At 30.1% G+C, this 19,893-nt stretch overlaps 1 protein-coding gene across 11 annotated transcripts in view; it reads left to right on the top strand.

The window, feature by feature from the left end:
• Window positions 1-19,677, top strand: part of LOC118195739 (uncharacterized) — a 482,995-nt gene extending 463,318 nt beyond the window's left edge. For all 11 annotated transcript variants that reach the window (XM_085806505.1, XM_085806500.1, XM_085806495.1 and 8 more), the window contains 5 exons: window positions 4,835-5,033; window positions 9,632-9,722; window positions 9,932-10,049; window positions 12,232-12,323; window positions 14,291-19,677. In XM_085806505.1, the coding sequence (XP_085662631.1) occupies window positions 4,835-5,033; window positions 9,632-9,722; window positions 9,932-10,049; window positions 12,232-12,323; window positions 14,291-14,362 (572 nt within the window). In that variant the 3' untranslated portion in view covers window positions 14,363-19,677. The remainder of the gene's footprint in view (window positions 1-4,834; window positions 5,034-9,631; window positions 9,723-9,931; window positions 10,050-12,231; window positions 12,324-14,290) is intronic.
• Window positions 19,678-19,893: the final 216 nt, after the last annotated feature.

Genomic DNA, 19,893 nt, shown 5'->3' with positions numbered 1-19,893 from the left:
TTACTTGCTCAGTTTGATCCAGTAATGGAAGAGCATCTTTGCAGAATGCTTAAAAAAGAGGAAGTTAACCCTTTGATGCGCACTATATTATTTTAAAATTTTTTAAACTAAAAACACTAGAAATCGAATATTATGATCCTAGAGACAAATAATATATGAATTAAAAAAAAAATCTACTCCCGCCCATTAATCTGTGGGTGGTGGTTTTGCTGTGAAACCAGCGCGCGTCTAGGACTTTGAAACTTACTGAGTTAGTAGGAAAAAACAACTTACTTTTTTCCGTACGCATTTCCAATGAATGACGAAATTTGGGAATAAAAAAAACTGCATTTAAAAATTGCATCAAATATAAATTTTTTACTTTATTTTACAAAGTATATCATCAGAAAAAAAATTATAATTTATGTAATTTTTCTGCAGCAGTGAAAACATAAGAACGTACATAATAAGGAAAATGTCAAAGAACTAAGTTATTTTTTATGGAACTGTTCAAAGCATGTTTTATCTTTTTAGTACATGCATAAGCCAACACTGCACGTTTCGCACATGTATTTTGTTCTATGAGGTTTCTCGCTTATGTTACAAAATCTGCACCACCAGGATTTGCATTTTACTGGCATATGTCCTGCGTTCTTTAGTCGTTTTTAATCTGGCAGGAGGGAAGGGGGGTAAAGGAGTATTTCCTTCTCCTTCACTTTCATCCTCAGAGACCACTGATTCTGGATCTGAAGGTAATTCTTCAAGTAACGCTAATGCATCAGCTATTTCTAACCCTTTGTGAGGCATTTTGAATCTCAACAGTAGAAAATAAAATATTGGCAAAATATTTTAAATTTAATTAAATTTTTGCACGATTTCTATTTTTAATTATTCAAAAATATATTTGCAATTTTTTGGAACCACAAAAAATAATTTAGAAAATCACAGTACTAGCATAGAGAGCAAACATGTTGAAAGCAGAGAAAAATGTCTGGTAGGAAAAATATTTTATGGGGGCAGGTGCATGTATTGTTTGGTAATACAATAACTCTGTGATTTCAAAACCCCTTATCTATATCCGTGTGAAAATAAACACTTCTATTACAAAGCGGCAAACATTACTATAAAGAGCAGTGGTTTCAGGGCACGACCACCGAGCCTCTAGGGAATGTGAGCATTGTAATGCAATGCTCTAGTGGGGCAGTGGTCGCGCCCTGAAACCACAAAGGAAATACCATAAATATACACAGGTTGTTTATATATGCAGTTTAATTATTGCTGTATTTTTATTGTTTATGATAGAAATAATGATGTGCGATAAAAAAATTTTTAAATAATTTTAAATAAATAAAAGGAAGTTATTTTGTCTCGCTGAAAATGAATTTTAAAAGGCATCCGATTTAAAATACTAAGACCTAGAAAATGTATAGTTCTGCAGTAATTTTGTGTTATTTAGAGGTAAAAGATAAGTAATCAAGTGGTTTTCAGTCAAACATTTTGGAAACAAGAGCGGGAAAAATTTCGAAAATTGGTGATTTTCAGGGCGCGACCGCCGCCCGTCAAAGGGTTAAAGTGCACTATCTCGGGAAAAAAATTCAAAATGAATTAATTATTCTTTTAGGTGAAAATATAACATCTCATTGAGATTAAAAAAGCTAAATATTATTCAATAATTCTAGATTGTACTTCTGATATCAGGAAGATTGAGCAAATGACAGTGTTAGTAAGGTATGTATCCATTGACAAATCCAATCCCAAGGAGGTTTCTATTAAAATTAATAAAAGCTTTTTAGGCCTGCTTCCGGCTGAGAGATTGACTGGCTATGAACTTTCAACACTAATACTTAAAATATTTGAAATATTGGGATTGAATTTGCAAGATATGAGGAGGCAGGCTTTCGATAATGGGGCTGACATGAGAGGCAATAAATCAGGAGTACGATCTAGAATAAATGCGTTAAATCCAAGAGCATTTTACCTCCCATGTAGCAGCCACTTATTAAACTTGGTAGTTAATGACATGGCAAAAGCATCCTTCGAAGCTGCCGATTTTTTTAATATATTCCAAAAAATATATCTATTTTTTTCCTCATCAACTTTTCGATGGACCATATTAGTAAAATATGTTCACGGACTTACTTTGAAACCTCTAAGTGATACTCGTTGGGAAAGCTGAATAGATGCATTAAAACTACTAAGGTATCAATTAGGAGGGGTATACGATGCTTTACTTGCTGTTTGTAATAATTCAGAGATTGACAACTCTTATAAGAGTTGAGGCTTCTGGACTATTTAGTTGCGTTAAAGTATTTAAGTTCTTATGCTGCATTGTAATTTGGTACAAAATCTTAAATTGTATCAATTGTATCAAGTAAGCTCTTGCAGACAAAAGACTATGATTTACCATCTGCTATGGAGCTCTTGAAAAATTGTAAAGATTTTTTCTAGGATCTTAGATCGGACACAGCCTTTAATGAAATGCTTTGAGATGCTCGAGAACTCGCTGACGAAATTGACATACCAGCTAATTTTGAGCTCACCCAGCCGTGTAATAGAGTTCGAAGAAGGACTCTTAATTTCAACTATGAGGCGCAAGATGATCCGATAGAAGATCCTACTTTGAAATATAAGGCAGAGTTTTATTTTTTCACATTAGATAAAGTTATCAATGCACTTGAATCCAGGTTTGATTTGATCAGTACCCACAACTATTTCCAATTCTTATACAATATTTGTGATTTAAACACAACGTACTAAAGTATTTTAAAGATCTAGAAACAGTGTTAACTGATGGGAATTCATCAGATATAAACGCGCTCGACCTGGCAGACGAGATAGTAGCAGTTTTGGCTTTGCTAAATGAAAAAGAAAGTCCAAGCAAGATTTTAAAATTCATATCAAAACTGCATTTGCTCTAAATCTCGGTATAGCTTTAAGGATTATTGCTTACTCTCCCAATAAGTGTGGCAAGTAGAGAAAGGAGTTTCTCCAAATTAAAATTAATTAAAAATTTGTTACGCTCCACAACTACCGAGGATCGGCTAAACGGCTTGACAACAATAGCCATTGAACATGAACTGGCTAAAGAAATTATAAAAAAATTCTCTGAATTAAAAGGGAGAATAAACACTTTAAAAAACACTCTCGGCTTAAGTGTATTTTTAATATGTAATTAAGTTTTAATATTTAGTAGTTCTATAATTTGTTTTATTATTTTTTTAATATCTGTATTTTATAATTGTATAATTATAGAGATTGAATGAACTAGAAATGACTCTTTTCTTTTTTTTCTGTGCAACCCTAATTTTAATTTAGTGCCAAAAACATAAATTAATAAATTAGTATTTGTTGCTAATCAAAACTTCAACATTTTTTGCTCACGTTTTATTTTACCATTAAGCGTGGGAAGTGTTTAGGTTATCTCTTTTAATTTTTGTTATAAACGGGCAGCATTTTACCTCTTGCCCGGAGCGTCAAAACGGCTATCGCCGGATCTGGTATGGGGGGGGGGGAACTGTTAAAATACAACAAAAAGAATGAATATGAATATAGCAGTGTTTATTGAAACTGAAGAACTAAGGTGCACATAGTTGCCTGAAGAATTGTTTTCGACCCTAGTTGCCAGAGTTTATTGCATTTTGAAAATTTGACAACTTCTACTAAGGTGGTTCTGCTAATATGTAAGTGCTTATGTATTGGTTTATATTTTAAAAGCAGAAGAGATAAATCTGATTTCAAGTATGTTTTATTTATTTTGATCGTATAATTGGTGACTTTACAACTAAAATTATGTGAGAATGGATACTAAAAGTTAGTTATATTTCGTGGGGAAATTATGTTTATTTTGTTGTGTACATGCTCAGTGCTGAATTATGGATGGTAAAACATTTAAAACATCTTTATTTTTTTAAAGGTGTTTACTTCTATTATACTTAAAGAATAATGCACACATAAGGTTCAAAATATAAAATCTAAATTTACTGAAAAGAAAATGTAAAATAATTTTAAGTAAACATTAAATTGTTTTTAATGGTAAACGGATAAGTTTTGAGTCTATTGTTGCATAATTAATTTTTGAATGGTGCAAAAATCAAGATTGCACTAAGTAATCTTTTGCATTGTTATGCAGTATTTATGGCCGGTTTAAAAAAAAAAAAAAAAAAAAAAAGAGAGAGACTAAAAGGTTTCAGATTTTAAATTATGTCGGAAGGAGTGTTTTTTTTTTTTAATATTTTGTGTGAACTTTTATTTATCTTTTTTCTTCTTCTTTGCACTTAAACCATAAAATTCAGTTCAACAGCAATGTCGCACAATAATTTTAAAATGAGTATATCTTTAGAATTTCCAACACAAAGTTTCAACAACAAAAAGTCCCCCCCCCAGTAGAGTGTTGCCATTTGCTCATTTCTAAATCCTTGAGTTTTAATCAAAAATTCATTAAAGTTTTAAAAAATATGAAATCAACAATAAAACAAATTCCAAATTTCAAATTTGGACTTTCAGGTGCCCATAGTTGCAGTAGGATTACGTCATTCAAAATTTGATGGCTCTAGGTACCATTGTTTTATCACAATGTGAGAAATATGTATACATTTATGCAGAGAAACATACATTCATGCAGATTCTTCATTATTTAATTTCTTCAAATATAATATTTGGTGGCAAAAGTTTAAAAAGTGAAATGGACATTGAAAGTGATTCGATGCAATATTGCAAAATGAAAACTTTCGTCGCTCAGGGACAAAGCCTCTTTGGACTGTCAAAAGAGAGCTGGCTTCATGAGAAATTTATGTTATATATATGTTTTTGTATTTGTGAATTCTTTGCTTATGGCAGTGTTTTTTTAATTTTTTAGATCGAGTCAACTCTCCTCGTGGCCTGCAGGCAGGTTACAGTGGAGCAGATCCAATTTTGTCTCCACAGACCTCCCCTGGGAGTTATAATCCTCCTGTTTCTAGTTATAATTCTTCCATGCCAGTTTCAACTTCATCGAGTTATAATTCAGATTCTTTTTCATATGAACAGCAAGTATATCCCTCTTCCATGATAGATAGGTAATTATTATTACATCATTTATCAGTATTTACATTGGAGGCTAGAATTTTAGTATTTAGTAACTTCTGCTAATTTTATTTTCTTAATTAAAGTATACAGCTTGAAATAGCTTCCATGCAACTGTTTAAGCTTTAAAACGATGTTTAGGTTTATTATATGCCAGTGTGCATAATATAACTATTAAATACGCAAATTTGATTATATTTAGATATGTGCAATAAAAATGAATGTTCGTTTTAAAGTTCTTTAGTCTATGAATGGTTTATAAAGGACTTCAAATTACACAATGTGGAAATATGAAAACTTTCAAATGGGAAAATAAAAATTTTTACTGATAGTTATATAAGTCATATGACAAGAAAAAGTGAAACTCATTTAATCTTCTTTATGACAACTACATAAAATTTCAAGTGATAATTTTTATGAAGGTGGCAGCATATCAGTAATATTAAATTCTAACATTTTATTGAAATTCTCAGAGATACTGGTAACTTTTAGATATCAGTGAGAAGTTTCACTGTTCAATAAATTAGAAGGTATAAAGTTTCTAATTGAAGCTCTTTTCTCTGAAAATTCTGTTTTCAGTTAGATTGTTTAAATGGAATTAGTACAGAATTTTAATTTGTAACTTGGTTTTCTTAATTATTAAGTTCCCAGATTTGGTTAGTTCATCATAAGTGTCTACATCCAAGATAAATTCTGCTTTAAATTCAATTTCCTAATGAATAATGCAAGCAGTTGCAGAAGCATTTTAGAAGGAAAATTAATTTTATGCTGTTTTTGCCTTTAAATTACATTTTTAATATTTCTTGAAATTGGTTTTTGTGATAATTTTAAGCCTAAGAAGATTGATATTTTTATTCTTTAATGTTGTAGAATAAAATGAAACAACTAAATAGTATTAAAAGCATTTTATTGTACTAAAGTTTTTATATTCAAATACTGAACAAATTATTTTACCACGTTATTTCGCATACCTATGCAATGCTTAAGCCTTTCACTGGCTATTATTCCTCCATTATAAAATTTACAAAATTTGGAAAGTTTTCTGTTTGTATTTGTAAGTCATGCTTTTCTAGCAGCAGTCCATTGTTCCACTGAGTTGAATGATAATGGGAGTTTTTCCATGAACAGTTCATGTTATTCGGAAAATTCTAATCTAGACAAGTTTGCCTTGCCCCAGTTCTAAACCAGAAATGATCATTAAAGAGGAAAATATTCATCTTTGGTACCTGTATATAGCTCATATCATTAAAGAAGTTTTCCTAAAATTGCATCTTAAAATAATTTTATGTGGCATATGAAAAGACCTGACACTGTCAGAGATCCAACAGTTGGCTTCAAATATCAGTATCATCACATAGCATGACTGGTTCTTAACCTGTTGTTAATGCAGTGCTTGGTGCAGCGATCAACATGAAATAGTTTTGCAGCTTGTTGGACCAAATAATGTCATGTTTGTTTGCATATCTAGTTGGGCAGGTTGCAAGGCATCTAGCTCTTTTAGTTCTTATCAGTGGAGACTTTCCTGATATGATATGGAAAACACTGAATGGCTCGGTTGTGAAATTTGGAAACCAGTATCAAAATGGATTGCCAATTGTTATAGGTTGTCTTTTGTTTTGTGGGCTTAGATTCAGCATAGTTGATAGAGGTGGTGATATTATAAGAGAATTTTTCAGAACTCACTCAGTTTGGCTGCTAAAAATCTTTCCACCATTTATGTTGGCTTATTATATACTCTTATTGTATTTGCACATATGAAACTTTTATGTCCTTTATTAACTTGTGCATGAATGATATATGCTGTTGGCCATTATCTTTTGCTGTGTTAAAAACAATTAAGTAATCTTTATTCATTGCAGTCCTTTATTGGTAATTGGCATAATTCAGTTTTCAAGATACCCAAGGAATGGAAGTCTTTGTAAGAGGAATTGCACTAATCAGTTTGAATCACAGAATATTCCAGTTTATCTGGCATAAAAATTTATTGCATATGTGCTGTCATATGATATGATATGAAACCTAATGAATTATGTTTTCTCAGAATGTGAAGAGATTTATTTTACAAAGTTTTGCTGTAGTCTATTACAGTATCGTATTTGTTTTGTTGTACTCTGTTTTGCTTCAGCGAATTTCAAAATATAAAGTATGATGGAGCAGTTCTTGATGTGCTTAGAGGATAGTGGATTCAATCTTTGTCGTCACAGTGCAAGTGTACTGCTGTGGAAGAAAAATGCATAATTATAGGCTGAAGGAGCATATCAGCTAAATTCTTTGAACATGGTTTTGTGAACAGTGATTGCATATTACTGTTGTAGAAAAACTTGTGAAATTTCTGTCATGTTATGCATTACTCCTTCCACTGTGAAAGTTCTTGGTGAAGTGAAACATGACTATAGTCACAACTTCATTAATTTTATCATCTGTTAGAAGTAGAACATCTGTTATATGTAGATTGAAGAATATTGAAAATATTTATGAACGTTTTTCCTTGTTTGTTTTGTGCCCAGAAACATTTTGAATTCCAAAATGCTTCTGGATGTCTCATTCAATGACAGTTTGCCAAGGGCTTTGAATTTTTAGCGCTAAAGGTGGTATAGTCTCAATAGCGAATATATAAAAAAAAGATGACAATATGAATAAAAGGCTGTTGCTACCAAATGTAATCACCATATATTAATTTTAAAGAATTAATGTAGTAAAATATAAAAAAAGTTTAACAATATTTAAAACTTAAAGGAGTTCTTTAAGGGGAGTTAAACTTTTAAGTTCTAAAGCTATCCAATAAAAAACACATTGAACTTCCATGTCCCAGTTTGTTGTCATGCACAAGATATTTAATTTATCTTTTAAGTTTAATCTAGCTGTTATTAACAAAATTATAAATTTAAGAGCAGTAAAGCTGATTCTATACCTCATTTATTACCATTTGGACCAATGAATTGAAACTAGCCAGATTTAATAAAAGCAAGCGTTTCTCCCCCTTTCTTCATAGTAACTATTTTAGACAGCTGGTTACTCCAGTAGCTATTTATTTGAAAAATGGTGAGGTTTGGGAATAATAACTCTTCTGAGCTTAAAACTATATGTGAACATTTAACACTGTAATGGGAATTCTAAAGATAAGCTGTTTTTAAGAGTTTTGTAATATTGTTGTTAAATTTTATGTTGTGTGGAAGTGCTGTTTAATAATAAAGTTAAAAAGACAAAAAGTTCTGTCAGTAGAAATCAAAGAGCAGGTAGATAAACTGAGTTCATATGAAAATCCTTAACAAATCGTATGGTGCTATGTTAAAATCAGATTCCTTTCAGATTTTGTTTCTTTTTCTTACTTGTTTATTGTTTTTTTTTTAATTATTATTATTATTATTATTATTATTATTTTTTATTTTGTCAAAGCCAGCTGCATATAAATCAAATTTAAATACAACCATGGTGAGGCATTTGTTTTGGTGGTGTAAAACTTGACAGTATTGGGGTCTTGAACTATAGGTACTCGTGTAGGTATGGAGAAAAATATGTGAACATTACTTATCTACCTGGTATCCAGAGTGAAGCTTTCTGGTGGAAATATTGCTTCTTATGCTTAGAAGTCCCCCTGGTTATTGTGAAGAAAGCCATAAAAGTAGAAACGTACTGAATGTTTTAGACTACCGGTTCTCAAACTGTGGTACATGTACTTACTGGTGGTATATTACAATATTTTAGTGGTACAATTTTTACAGAAAAAAAATTCAATGAATGTAAAATTGCACCCCTTTTGACATTTTGTTTTAATCTTTTTTATTATTCAAAAACACGTATATTTTTAAAGCTTTTCATTTTTACGACTCTAACGTTGAAATAAGTTTTCCAAGAGCTTTGAACAATTTCCCGACATTACGATTTCCAAGAATCATTGCGGCACTTGTACAGTATACTTATTTATATTTTGCTGTAATGTAAAAGTTTCATTTACGAATATTATTGAATAATATAAATTTAAAGGATTTTATTATTTGATTATATACACTCCATTTAGGATGCATTGATTTTTAATGGCAAAATGCTTTTATGGTGGTACATATACTTTTGTTTCATATTTATGTGGTACAAAATTTGAAAAGTTTGAGAATCCGTGTTTTAGACTATTCTGCAGTGCCAACATTGTAGTATAATATCATAGAGGCATGCTCACATATTTGTATGATAAGCTTTATGGGGACATGTTTTGTAGAGCTGGTTTGCTAATATGAATACTGAAGAACTGAGTTAGCTCGTTTGGAGCCTTGTAAAACACCCATGGGATGCATTAACATGTCAGCTGTAAGCCAAACCGCACTGACCCACACTGGTGACAGAACTAGCCAAGCTGTTTTCAAAGAATAGTATTCATTTCCTCTACAGCATTCAAAAAAATATGTATAGGTTTTCCAATTGAGTGTCATTTGCCATCACAGTAGAAGGTGGACCCTACTACATTAGGCCACTGTGTTAAGGCGTCTAGATATTCTTGATTGTCTAATGTGTATATAGTATATATATATATTAATTAGAATGTGTGTGATACATACTTTAGAACTATATGCTTAATATTTGTATTTCTTGGTTATAGAAATCGTGGTAACGGAGGAGGTGCAATGGCTTCAGAATATGTTCGACAAGAGCTTAGGGCTATGGTGGGTGCTAGAACTCAGCAGCATCAGGTAAATTATTTTCATCTATCTGTGAAACATTACTTACATCAAAATCTTTATAATTACTTATATCTATCATTAATAAATAGAACAAATTTAAAACTTAACAATTGTTAAGGAAAAAGATTCTAACTGGTAAAAATAAAGATCAGTTGTTAAATGTTCAGCAGCACTTTTGATTGATTTAAATTAATTATTTAATATTTATTGTTTTAAAGGTGCACCAGCAGCAATTAGTACAACAAATGGCTCAAGCACCAGGATCTCAGTCTGCAAATCAGTCTCTTAGTCAAGCTGATTTTGATACACTAGGATTCTCTCTTGACCTTGGCAATGGTATTTTATTACATTTATTGTAAATTATGTTTGTGTTAATATAATTAGCTAGCAGTGAGTTTATAAATACAGACAATGTTTGCCCATTTTTAAAATGTTTTTTGTTGTATAATTTTGATTAAAATATTTACGTCCTATTGCAATATTACTAACATTTCTATAAATGTAAAATTATGTTTGTATTGAGCTTATAAATTATAGCTATATATGAATAAATTTTGCTTTGCCAGGAAAGAGAGTATTAAAGTTGTGTGGTATTTTGCTAAACCAAATCAATAACTGAAAAAACTGCAGTTTTAATACTTGTCTTACCCCTCACTCTATCCAAGAAATTTAAGAGTAAATTTGTTTGACTGATAAAATTTATAGTGATTTAATTTTTATTCTTTGATGCTTCTGTAGATAAAAAAATGAAATTTTTGTTTTAGAAGGAGTTTGAATATCATGTTTCACAATAGAGAATTAATTTTTAAGGCAGTTTAAGTCCCCATTGTGTTAACAGCAATAATCATAAATTCTTGATTGATCTATGAAACTTTGAAATTATGTCTCTAGATATTTTCTTATTTACAACAGAAATTTTATTTCAAGTTATTTAAATAAATTCTCTCGTCAATAATCACAGTGTTTTGAATTTTCCAAGCTAAATTATTTGGATAAGAGTTTTACTTATGTAATATACATAGGTCTACTTGTGCTTGAATACCTTTCTTCCCCTTTCTGATATTATAATTTAATGAATCATGACTCTTAAAGAATAATTCTGCTATACAGAATATTACAGTGCTTGTTTCTTTCATTTGCCATTTTCATGTAACTTCCAACTTAAAAAGGTATTATGCTTTCCAGTGATAAATAGAAAATTAATCAATTAGCTAAATATAAGGTATTTGAAATTCTCCTTAAAATTCCAGTAAAAGTTTTTTTTTCCTATTGTCATTGGTCATTTACAATGCTCTTTTTTGCAAGTGTTTTATGCCACCAATTTTCATCATAGATGTATCGTTCCAATGCCATTTATGTTTTTTCAATGTACTGATAAATTTATGCACAAAAAAATAGATATTGCCATTCAAAAATTTTGAAATTTTTTCCCCTGTAATTGTGATTGAGTAGCTAGACCGCTAGGTGTTCATATATTAGGGAAGTTTTTTTATGACCTCCTTGTAAAATAACAAGTATGAAAGCAAACTTTAAATTTTAATTGGCAGTAGCCCCTTATATTCTTCATTTTAATTTGGGTATTTCCCTTTTCTGTCCCCAATATAGTAACTGTTTATAATATATCATTTTAAAGCTGCATCGTTTGAAATTAATAAATATCATACGATCTTATGCAGTGCAGATAGATAACCTTTTTTTCTAATCGGATTAAAATATTTCAATTGAAACCAAAGCCTTTTGACCCTCTAATACGCTTCCTGACTCTCCTTGATGCATGTCACTTTTATTTACAGTAATGAATGAACAAATATATTTCATGGTTATGAAAATTATTTAATTTTCACTATATTTGCATTAAAAATATAATATGAAATAACATTAAAAGTACTCACAAAATTTATAAATTCAAAACCATTTAGAATTGAATTATTATGCTTTCATAAATAACTTGAACAATATTTTTTCCCTAAAAAGGTACAGTGAAATTTTTAGAAATTTAAATCAAAATTTATATGTGAAATGTAGAGTTCACAGCATTCTGAATAATTTTGTTTCACTGAAAAATGGACCTGGGCTAGTTTACTTGAAAATAATAATATTGAGTTTGCAACTGATGAAATGGAAGTGAAAATCGTAATTTTCTTGTGCACATACTTGAAGCACATAAAAACAGGTTGATGACCTTAGACGTAGTGTAATACCGAATCTCTTAAATATTAATTCATTTTCATGATTTAATGCAACTCCCATTTCTAAATATTGAAGAGGTGGCCAAAATAAATTCCAAACTGAGCACTACAAATTTAAACCAGAATTTAGCTAATAAATTTAAATTGTTTTTGTGTGTTTATCCAGTTGTTAGCTTGAGCATACAAGAATTCAGCTATTTTTATGAAATTTTCACACGAATGTGTTTTAAATATTAAGTTTGATCATCATCATCATCTTCTTTTTTTTTGTTTTGTTTTGTTTTGTTTTGTTTTGTTTAATTCAGTATGAACTCATTTGTTTTTGACAGATGGTCAGCCATCATCTCCCGCTTTGTTTCCTCAGTCCCTTCTTAGTGTTGCCGGAGGAAGTGAAAATCAGACTCGGACTGGTAGTCCTAGGGTAAGCATTTTTTTTGTGTTTATTGAGAATATTTGCATTCATAAAATAGGTCATTTTAAGTTGTTATAAAATTTTGTGTATGAATGAATAAATGAAATAGATACATGGGAATGTAAAGTAAAGCTAGTATTTTACTAAACCTGAAAATAAGGTCTTAAAGTGTGACACCGTAATGTGTTATTTGAAGTAAATAGTATTCATTTTTGATTTTATTAGAAAACAAAATATGCTAACTAAATTGCAGCTATCAGATTATAAAGTAGATTGCTCTCACAGGAGAACTGCAGCAGTTACAGTGAGGGCTATTAGAATAGGAATATGTCTTAATCGTGCAAGTGGAAATAGGATGTGGTGATAATTTAGTATCCTCCCCAAAAGGGCATACCCTTAACATTGGAGACCTCAGTGTGTAATAAAATTGCTGATTCATGGTCAGATCCGTTCTGTTGGTGTATAGGAAGTGGCAAGAAAACAAGATATTTGGCACAACCAGGCATTATTATTAAGGATATGTGGAAAAATGACATAATGGAAAGTGAGTATCAAATAAAAAGGTTCACAGAAATTGACTGCAGTGTCTGCATGTTGGTGGTAGTGTAGCAGCTCTCGATGCATAATAACCATATCTCATACAATTATGCAACCAACACTAGAATGCATAAGTTTCTGCTACAAATGGTCACCCATTCTTAAATGAGCATCATTGTCAATAGATAAGTGAATATTTGGTGCCAACAAACATCGAAATTATGGACTCTTTGTGCTTGTAGAAGCTGTGTGAGTTAATGAGATAGCTGTATTATAAGAAATTGCTTCTCTTGGTATAGACTGAGGCTTCTTTTGTGTGAATTCTCTTTTGTTTACCATGAGACTAAGGAACTGCGTACATCCATGAGGCAAAATTTCTTTTGCATTTTCTCGAGTCAAAAAGTATATCGCCAAAACAGAAATTGTGCATTATAAGAAAATTTCTTTGGTCTTAACCTCTTACAGCATTCCCTACAATGTTGATTATGAATAATTGAGTTCTGTATTTTGCTGACATTCATTAATTCATAATGGACAACCATCTTCAACTCATTATGGACTTTAGATCAGTAGAATTAGATTTGGCCATTTTCCTCATCAGAAAGGGATTGATGAAGTATTTGGTAGTTTATTGCAGTTAGTTGTGTACTGAATGTGTTACCTTAGGTTGTTTAACAGCATTTATAATTTCATTCTGTTTTAGTTCAAATCATTGTGGATAAAATCATTGAATAATGGTAATCAGAGCCATATTTAGTCTTGATAAGGCTCTAAGCTATTTGAGGTATGGGGCCCTTTATAAGCGTGTTATACTTTATTTTAATACTATATTTATACTGTATTTTATTTTTTGAGACCCCCCAAGAAAGTGGGGGCCGAAAAAGCTTGTATAGTTTATATGTAAATCCTGCACTGATGGTAATGCATTGTTGGTTGCAGTGAAGACAATTGAATGATGGTAGTTCAATTCCTGGTTAAAATAAGGTGGTTGCTTGGGGCTTAGGAAACATAATGCTTACCTCTTGATGAGTGAATAAGATTGCCAAACACTGGCAGTTACATACAAGTTTGAATTCCAGCTAATAGGTTTCTGATGATAATTTCTCTGATTTTTTCCCCAAGTGAAAAGTCAATCTGGCCCAGTTTCCATTAGAGGCAAATAACCCTTTCTGGCTTTGCCTTGATTGATTAATCACAAATATGCAAAATATAAATGCAAATTTATTTCCCCTAGTGACTGTTAGTTACCAGATGATATGCCATAAAATTATTTGGCTATCTGCATCATTTTCTGTTCTTGAATTTGATTTGTCTTTTGCTTGTGGATTTTATTTTTTATATGTGATATAAATGATATGTTTTTCAAATGCTTTCAAATAAGGAATATTTATGTATGTTTTTAGAAATTTATGTATTGAAAAGTCCTTTTTATTTTTCAGTATCAAATGGAAGAACGACCTGCTGAACAGAAAAAGTCACTTCTGCAACAGTTACTTTCAGAACCTCCATGAAATTTTTTTCTGCATAGCTAAGTGAACTCATGAAGTGGATTAGTGTGCTTTTGTTTGATTTTATATATATAAAAAAAGTGTTTGACTCATGTCCACTTAATAAACATTTCGGGCTCTGTTGACCCAGCTCGCTGTTAACTTCGTGCTGGTTGCAGATAGAGGAGAGCCCTTTTGGGATCACTAAATTCTCAGGAATGGAGCATGTGTTGTGTGTGCTCTTACGTTTGCAAAATATTTGAGAAACACGACACCAAGTCATCATTTGGAAAAGATTACCTGCTTTATACTAATGAAAAAATTTGTGTGTATATATGCATATAAATAAATATATAAATATATATATATATATACAATTGTATACACAGTGTTATACATTCTTGTAATGCTTGCAGTGCACAGTTCTGTGGCCTCTTAGATGCTGCTGTTTATAGGCTATTTTCTTCATCAAATTTGCCTGAATTTGTACAGCATGTTTGTTGTGTTTGTTGTATGCATGTATGTCAATGTACATATAAATACATATATAAGTATAGAAATATTGTATTTGCATAGTTTGTTCATTATGGACTTGAGGTGTGTTCAGAACTGAAGTTCATAATTTGTGTATAGAATTTGTTTTTTGTGATTCAACCTGTGTTCACAATGAACTGGAGAATGTAACATGGGATATACATTGTGATCTAATTTGTATTTATGGCTTTGTAAAAAAAAGTAGCCTTGAAATTATTTTAAGAAATGTAGGTAATTGTAGAATGTTGAAAACGTTTTAACATTATATATAAAAATTATAAAGATATATTCAATTTCGCTTGTATAGATTGTTATAAAAATTCTGACGTATTTTTGTATGAAATGGAATTTATTTCCTTGAATAGAATAATTTGAAAATTTTCTGACATCTTTATATTATTTGATAGCTTGAAGTTCGCATCTATTTTATTTAAGCAGTAATTTCATTACAACCTTTAAAAGGTTTTATAATGTATCCACTTGTTAGAGAGTTATCAATTTTAAGAAAGTATTCAAAATAAATAGCTTCCTTTTTTAAAATGACAGTGAGAACCCAAGACTTCCCAGGCACATAAACTACAATTCAGTTGATTGTTCAATAATATATTGAAGCTCAAAATGTTAATATACTTTTGGAGAATCTGTTATTAAGTGATGCATTGAAGTTACTTTGCATATTCACAAGAAAATTAAAAGTATCAAAAGTTGTAGAGCTATACAGTTGCGAATTAGCTTCCTTTACTTGTTACACATTTCTAAAATAAAATAAAAACCCGAAATATGTGTTCAGCTAAGAATTATTTTATTAAAATATTTTACATGCAATATGCTGTCTGTAGTCTTTTATTGCAGATGTTGATTTTATAAATTTTGGAATTGAGACTAGTTGTAAGACAGGGACTGATATAGCTTCTCTTCTTAGAAATTTAGCTCTTTATAAATTTGAGTATGTATAGTTATTTGGTTAAAAAGTGCCTATATTTATAGAGTATTATAACTCACAAAAATTGCAATTACTGTCAATTCCCAATTTACTGGAATAATATCAAAGATACTTGAACACTGCTAAGTTGAAACTCATGTCTGCAAATTGATTAGAATATTACATTTGATGATTCATTGTGGGTGATCTATCACTGCTGTTACATGTTTTTCCTTTTTGTATCTTGGTAGACAGTTCTGATAGTAGTTCCTGGATATGTTAACCTGTGCCCAGTTAGTTAAGAGTTGATTTTATTCAAATAAAGTCTTAAAATTTCTGGTTACCTACAGTTTCCATTTTCAATATTTAAATTTTAGCGATACAGTTAAAGAATTAATGTATATATGAAAATTTTAGTGTGTGATTGCTATTTTAAATATATGAAATTTGTTTCTCTAATTGTTGTTTGAGATCTTAATTTAAAAAAAAAATAACTCCTAGTGGAGAAAAAAGAGAATGTTACTATATTCAATAGTTCTTGTGAGTTGTGATTATGAGTTTTCACATTTTTGTACATAGCATGAATGTTAATGTATTATTGCTGCATTTTTAAATTCATAAGATGAAAATATTTATTAAATTTTAGAGATATTTGATTAGTATTTATAAGGGGGAAAAGTGTCTACAGGTCATTGTGAACATGAATTATAAGTAGTGTCATCAATAGTGAGTTTTAAAATTAAATAAATGAATTGTCTGTGATCAGTCGCTCGCTTGAGAATTTTAGCATTCTTCTGAAGTTAATTGTGTATATAATAGTACAAAAGAAAGTGGCTTGGTTTGTGTTGTCCAAATTATTATAAAGTACTTTTGTAGTCTTTATTTTATAATATTTTCAGTTAATTTATATGGATTTCAGTATATTGTCATTGTTAAAATTTGTATGGAAGTAATTAAGAAAATATTTTAGCGAAGTAATTTTTTGATCATCCAGAGCTGAAATTCTGTAGTGTATTTGATCTTTTAAACAGCTTACCAAAATATCTCTTCGCAAAGTATACTATTTGAATATAATTTTCTTTTATTGGTCAGCGTAAAGGCAGCGTTTTTAAAAATCTATGGTTATATGCACCTGTTAGAACATTTCAAATGTTTATAATTCACTCTAGTCTGCTGAAGTAATTATTTCTTTGAATTCTTCATTGTCTTAAATTCTTATGTGATAGCTTTCAATTTCTGAAGTACCTGCATCGTGATTATAAAGATCTGACTTTAATAATTACTGTAATTAAAAAAGAACTGCATTGTGAAGGGCTTTGAATTGAAATAAAAAGCATTCTAGGTAAGAGCTAGATAAATTTGAGGTTTTTTTAAGTTAATACTGTAATTCATAAAAGTCTGCTGTCAATAAGTTCAAGATCAAGCATTTAAAAATTAAAAAAAAAAAGTAAATTCTGGTTGTATTTGGATACGATTTATCAACTTAACATTTTTATTCCCCTCTCAAATTTTTGTTCTTCATTTTGGAGCCATTTTTACACCAAGATGTTTTTAATTTGAAAAATAGTTGATTTTTGGTATCTTTAGTTTTCAAGTGACTTGTTAGATAGAAATGTGGGATTTCTCCTTGAACTTTCCTATTAATCATTTTGAAGACCTTTTTTGATACCTTTGCTGTTAATTGATATTATCAAATATGTTTTTTCTTTTCGTACTGTTTTAAAATTTGGTAATCCCCTGTTCGTTCATTTTTATAATAAATAATACTGTTTTGCTTTTTTTGGGGGGGAGGGGGCCATCACAGTTATACAAGCATATGTTTTTTTGTTCTCAATAGCGTTCACTGAATAAAATGCCATTTCATAAATATTTTAGTAGTCAACGGAAATTGCTGCTGTTCTGAAGGAAATGAATCACTGGCAGCTTGGAAAATTTGCCCGATTATTAGTTTATAGTCAGTGTAATCATTGTTCTTATCTGGAATGCTCTTTGTTATGTATAACTTGAGTATGAAATTAATGTTACTTTTAAATATTATTGATTGTATTAAAAATTGCTGTTTATATTACTCAGCATGCAGATGATTTCTGAAATACTTAGTGTTACATCTATAAGAATTGAGAGAGAAAAATTAATAATGAATGGCCAGATCCTGCACATGGCAGTTACAGAAAAATTACTTGAAATATGAGAATCAGTCTGAGGTGTAATCTCAATAATATTTAAAGAGTTTAAATTTTTTTCCCTCATGGAAGTATAATGGATTAACTTTATATGATGTGCTAATGCTATTCTGAATCAAATTTTTGTTTTGAAGAGTATTTCTATATACATTTTTAGGACATATATATAAAACACAAGTGTACTGTGTTTAGCGAAACATTATAATGCTCATGTTAAAAAAAAATCTGGTGATCCCATTTTAATCTGTTATTTAATATTTGCAGTTTATTTTTTGTATACAGTTGTAGTTTTTAGTGATTATATTGCCTGAAAGTTGCAACTTGAGTCTTACAATTTCAGTGATTGTAGAGGGTTGTGAAGAAAAAAGCCTCACTAATAAATGATGTCCATTAAGTGATATAACTGATGGTCCAAAAAATATACTAACGCCAAAAGATTATTTAGCTTAGCTTAACAGTGCACTTTTACTATAGTTGTGCGTGGTGCAGAATATTTCTTGAGAAATATTTTTATAATAGAATACCAACACAGTGATTTTAGATGAGTTCTACTGTGTGAAGTCCTGTGGAGCTCACGAAAGACAAAAGCAGTGATTTTTTAGATTAACAGTTTTTTGCATGTTGTAGAATATATGGAATAACATAAGAAATGAGTTGTTGGACTTTAAAATGATAGTTCTAGCATTGACTGATGTACCACTTATAGAATTTAGTTTGATTGGACTTCACCAGAGCATATATTTATATTTTAGTGAATACATATAGAATTAGAATTATGAAAATTGGTAATAAAATTAGTAAGGTGCCTTGTTAAAAGTAAAAAAGTAATACCAATTTGTTTCATAAAGATTTTATTTTCAGAGAAATGTCTTGAAAGTGAGTTGAAATATTTATTTCTTCTCACTAAGAACTTACCTTTTTTTTTACTACTTAAAAATGTGCATTTGAAAAGAAACTGCTTCTCCTTAATTGAGTTACTTCATACACCAATACCGGTTTTTCATATAGAGCTGAAAACATTGGTGTATTTTATATAAATTATTAATTTTAATACTGTGTGAAATTCTGTATCAAAATTTAATACCTAGCAAGAGCATACTGAAAATAATTTTAAACCTTAAATAGTAGTCCAGAAGTATAATTTGTTCTTTATAGACTTATCCATGTACTGTGCTTTATTTCTCTGATTGTTTGGTTATGAAAATGAAGAGGGAATATTTTTGTAAATTATTTTAATGTAAAGGCACTATTTCTAGGAGAGTTAATGATTATTTTTGAAAAACCTCTCATTTAATATCATTCGTTTTTCATTCATTATGTAAACTTTCATCTTTGTATAGTATATTTAATGCAAATTAACAAACCACAAGCACCAAGTTAGACCTGCACTAATTTTTATTGCTCTTGGACATCAATTTTGTCTGTGCACATACATTGTAGATCTGGTCTTTTCCTTCCCCTTCAAAGAACTAGCCTCTAAATTATTAGTTTTGTCATTGTACCATATGTGTCACAAAAATGCAATGTTTGTTTTCTTGAAAATTATTTTTGGGAGTGTGAGAGTTGCTTTGTTGCATGGGAAGCATTTTGAACATACATAATTTTGGTCATTTGAAAATGCTTTTTGTATAGTTTGAATTCATCATTCATTTAATCTTATTCTCAGATTAACTGTGAATTAATAAAGTGGGTTTATATTACTTTTATAGTGTGATTTTTATTACATGATCTTGACACACAGCTGGCTAAAATTGCATTTTGAATACCGTGCAACTTTCTTAAAATGACCAACAAGGTTAGCATTCAGCAAAAATATTTTGTACTAACTATAAATTTATGTTTGCTTTTGTTTTACGCTCTAGCTCATTTTATGATATGTTTTACTATCATAAACAAACTCAATTTAAAAAAATGCT

Source organism: Stegodyphus dumicola, chromosome 12 (assembly GCF_044657685.1).
Source record: "Stegodyphus dumicola isolate Sdum_Otavi_A_Nest chromosome 12, ASM4465768v1".
In the NCBI taxonomy this organism is placed as follows: domain Eukaryota; kingdom Metazoa; phylum Arthropoda; class Arachnida; order Araneae; family Eresidae; genus Stegodyphus; species Stegodyphus dumicola.
This window is presented reverse-complemented; position numbering and strand designations above follow the sequence as displayed.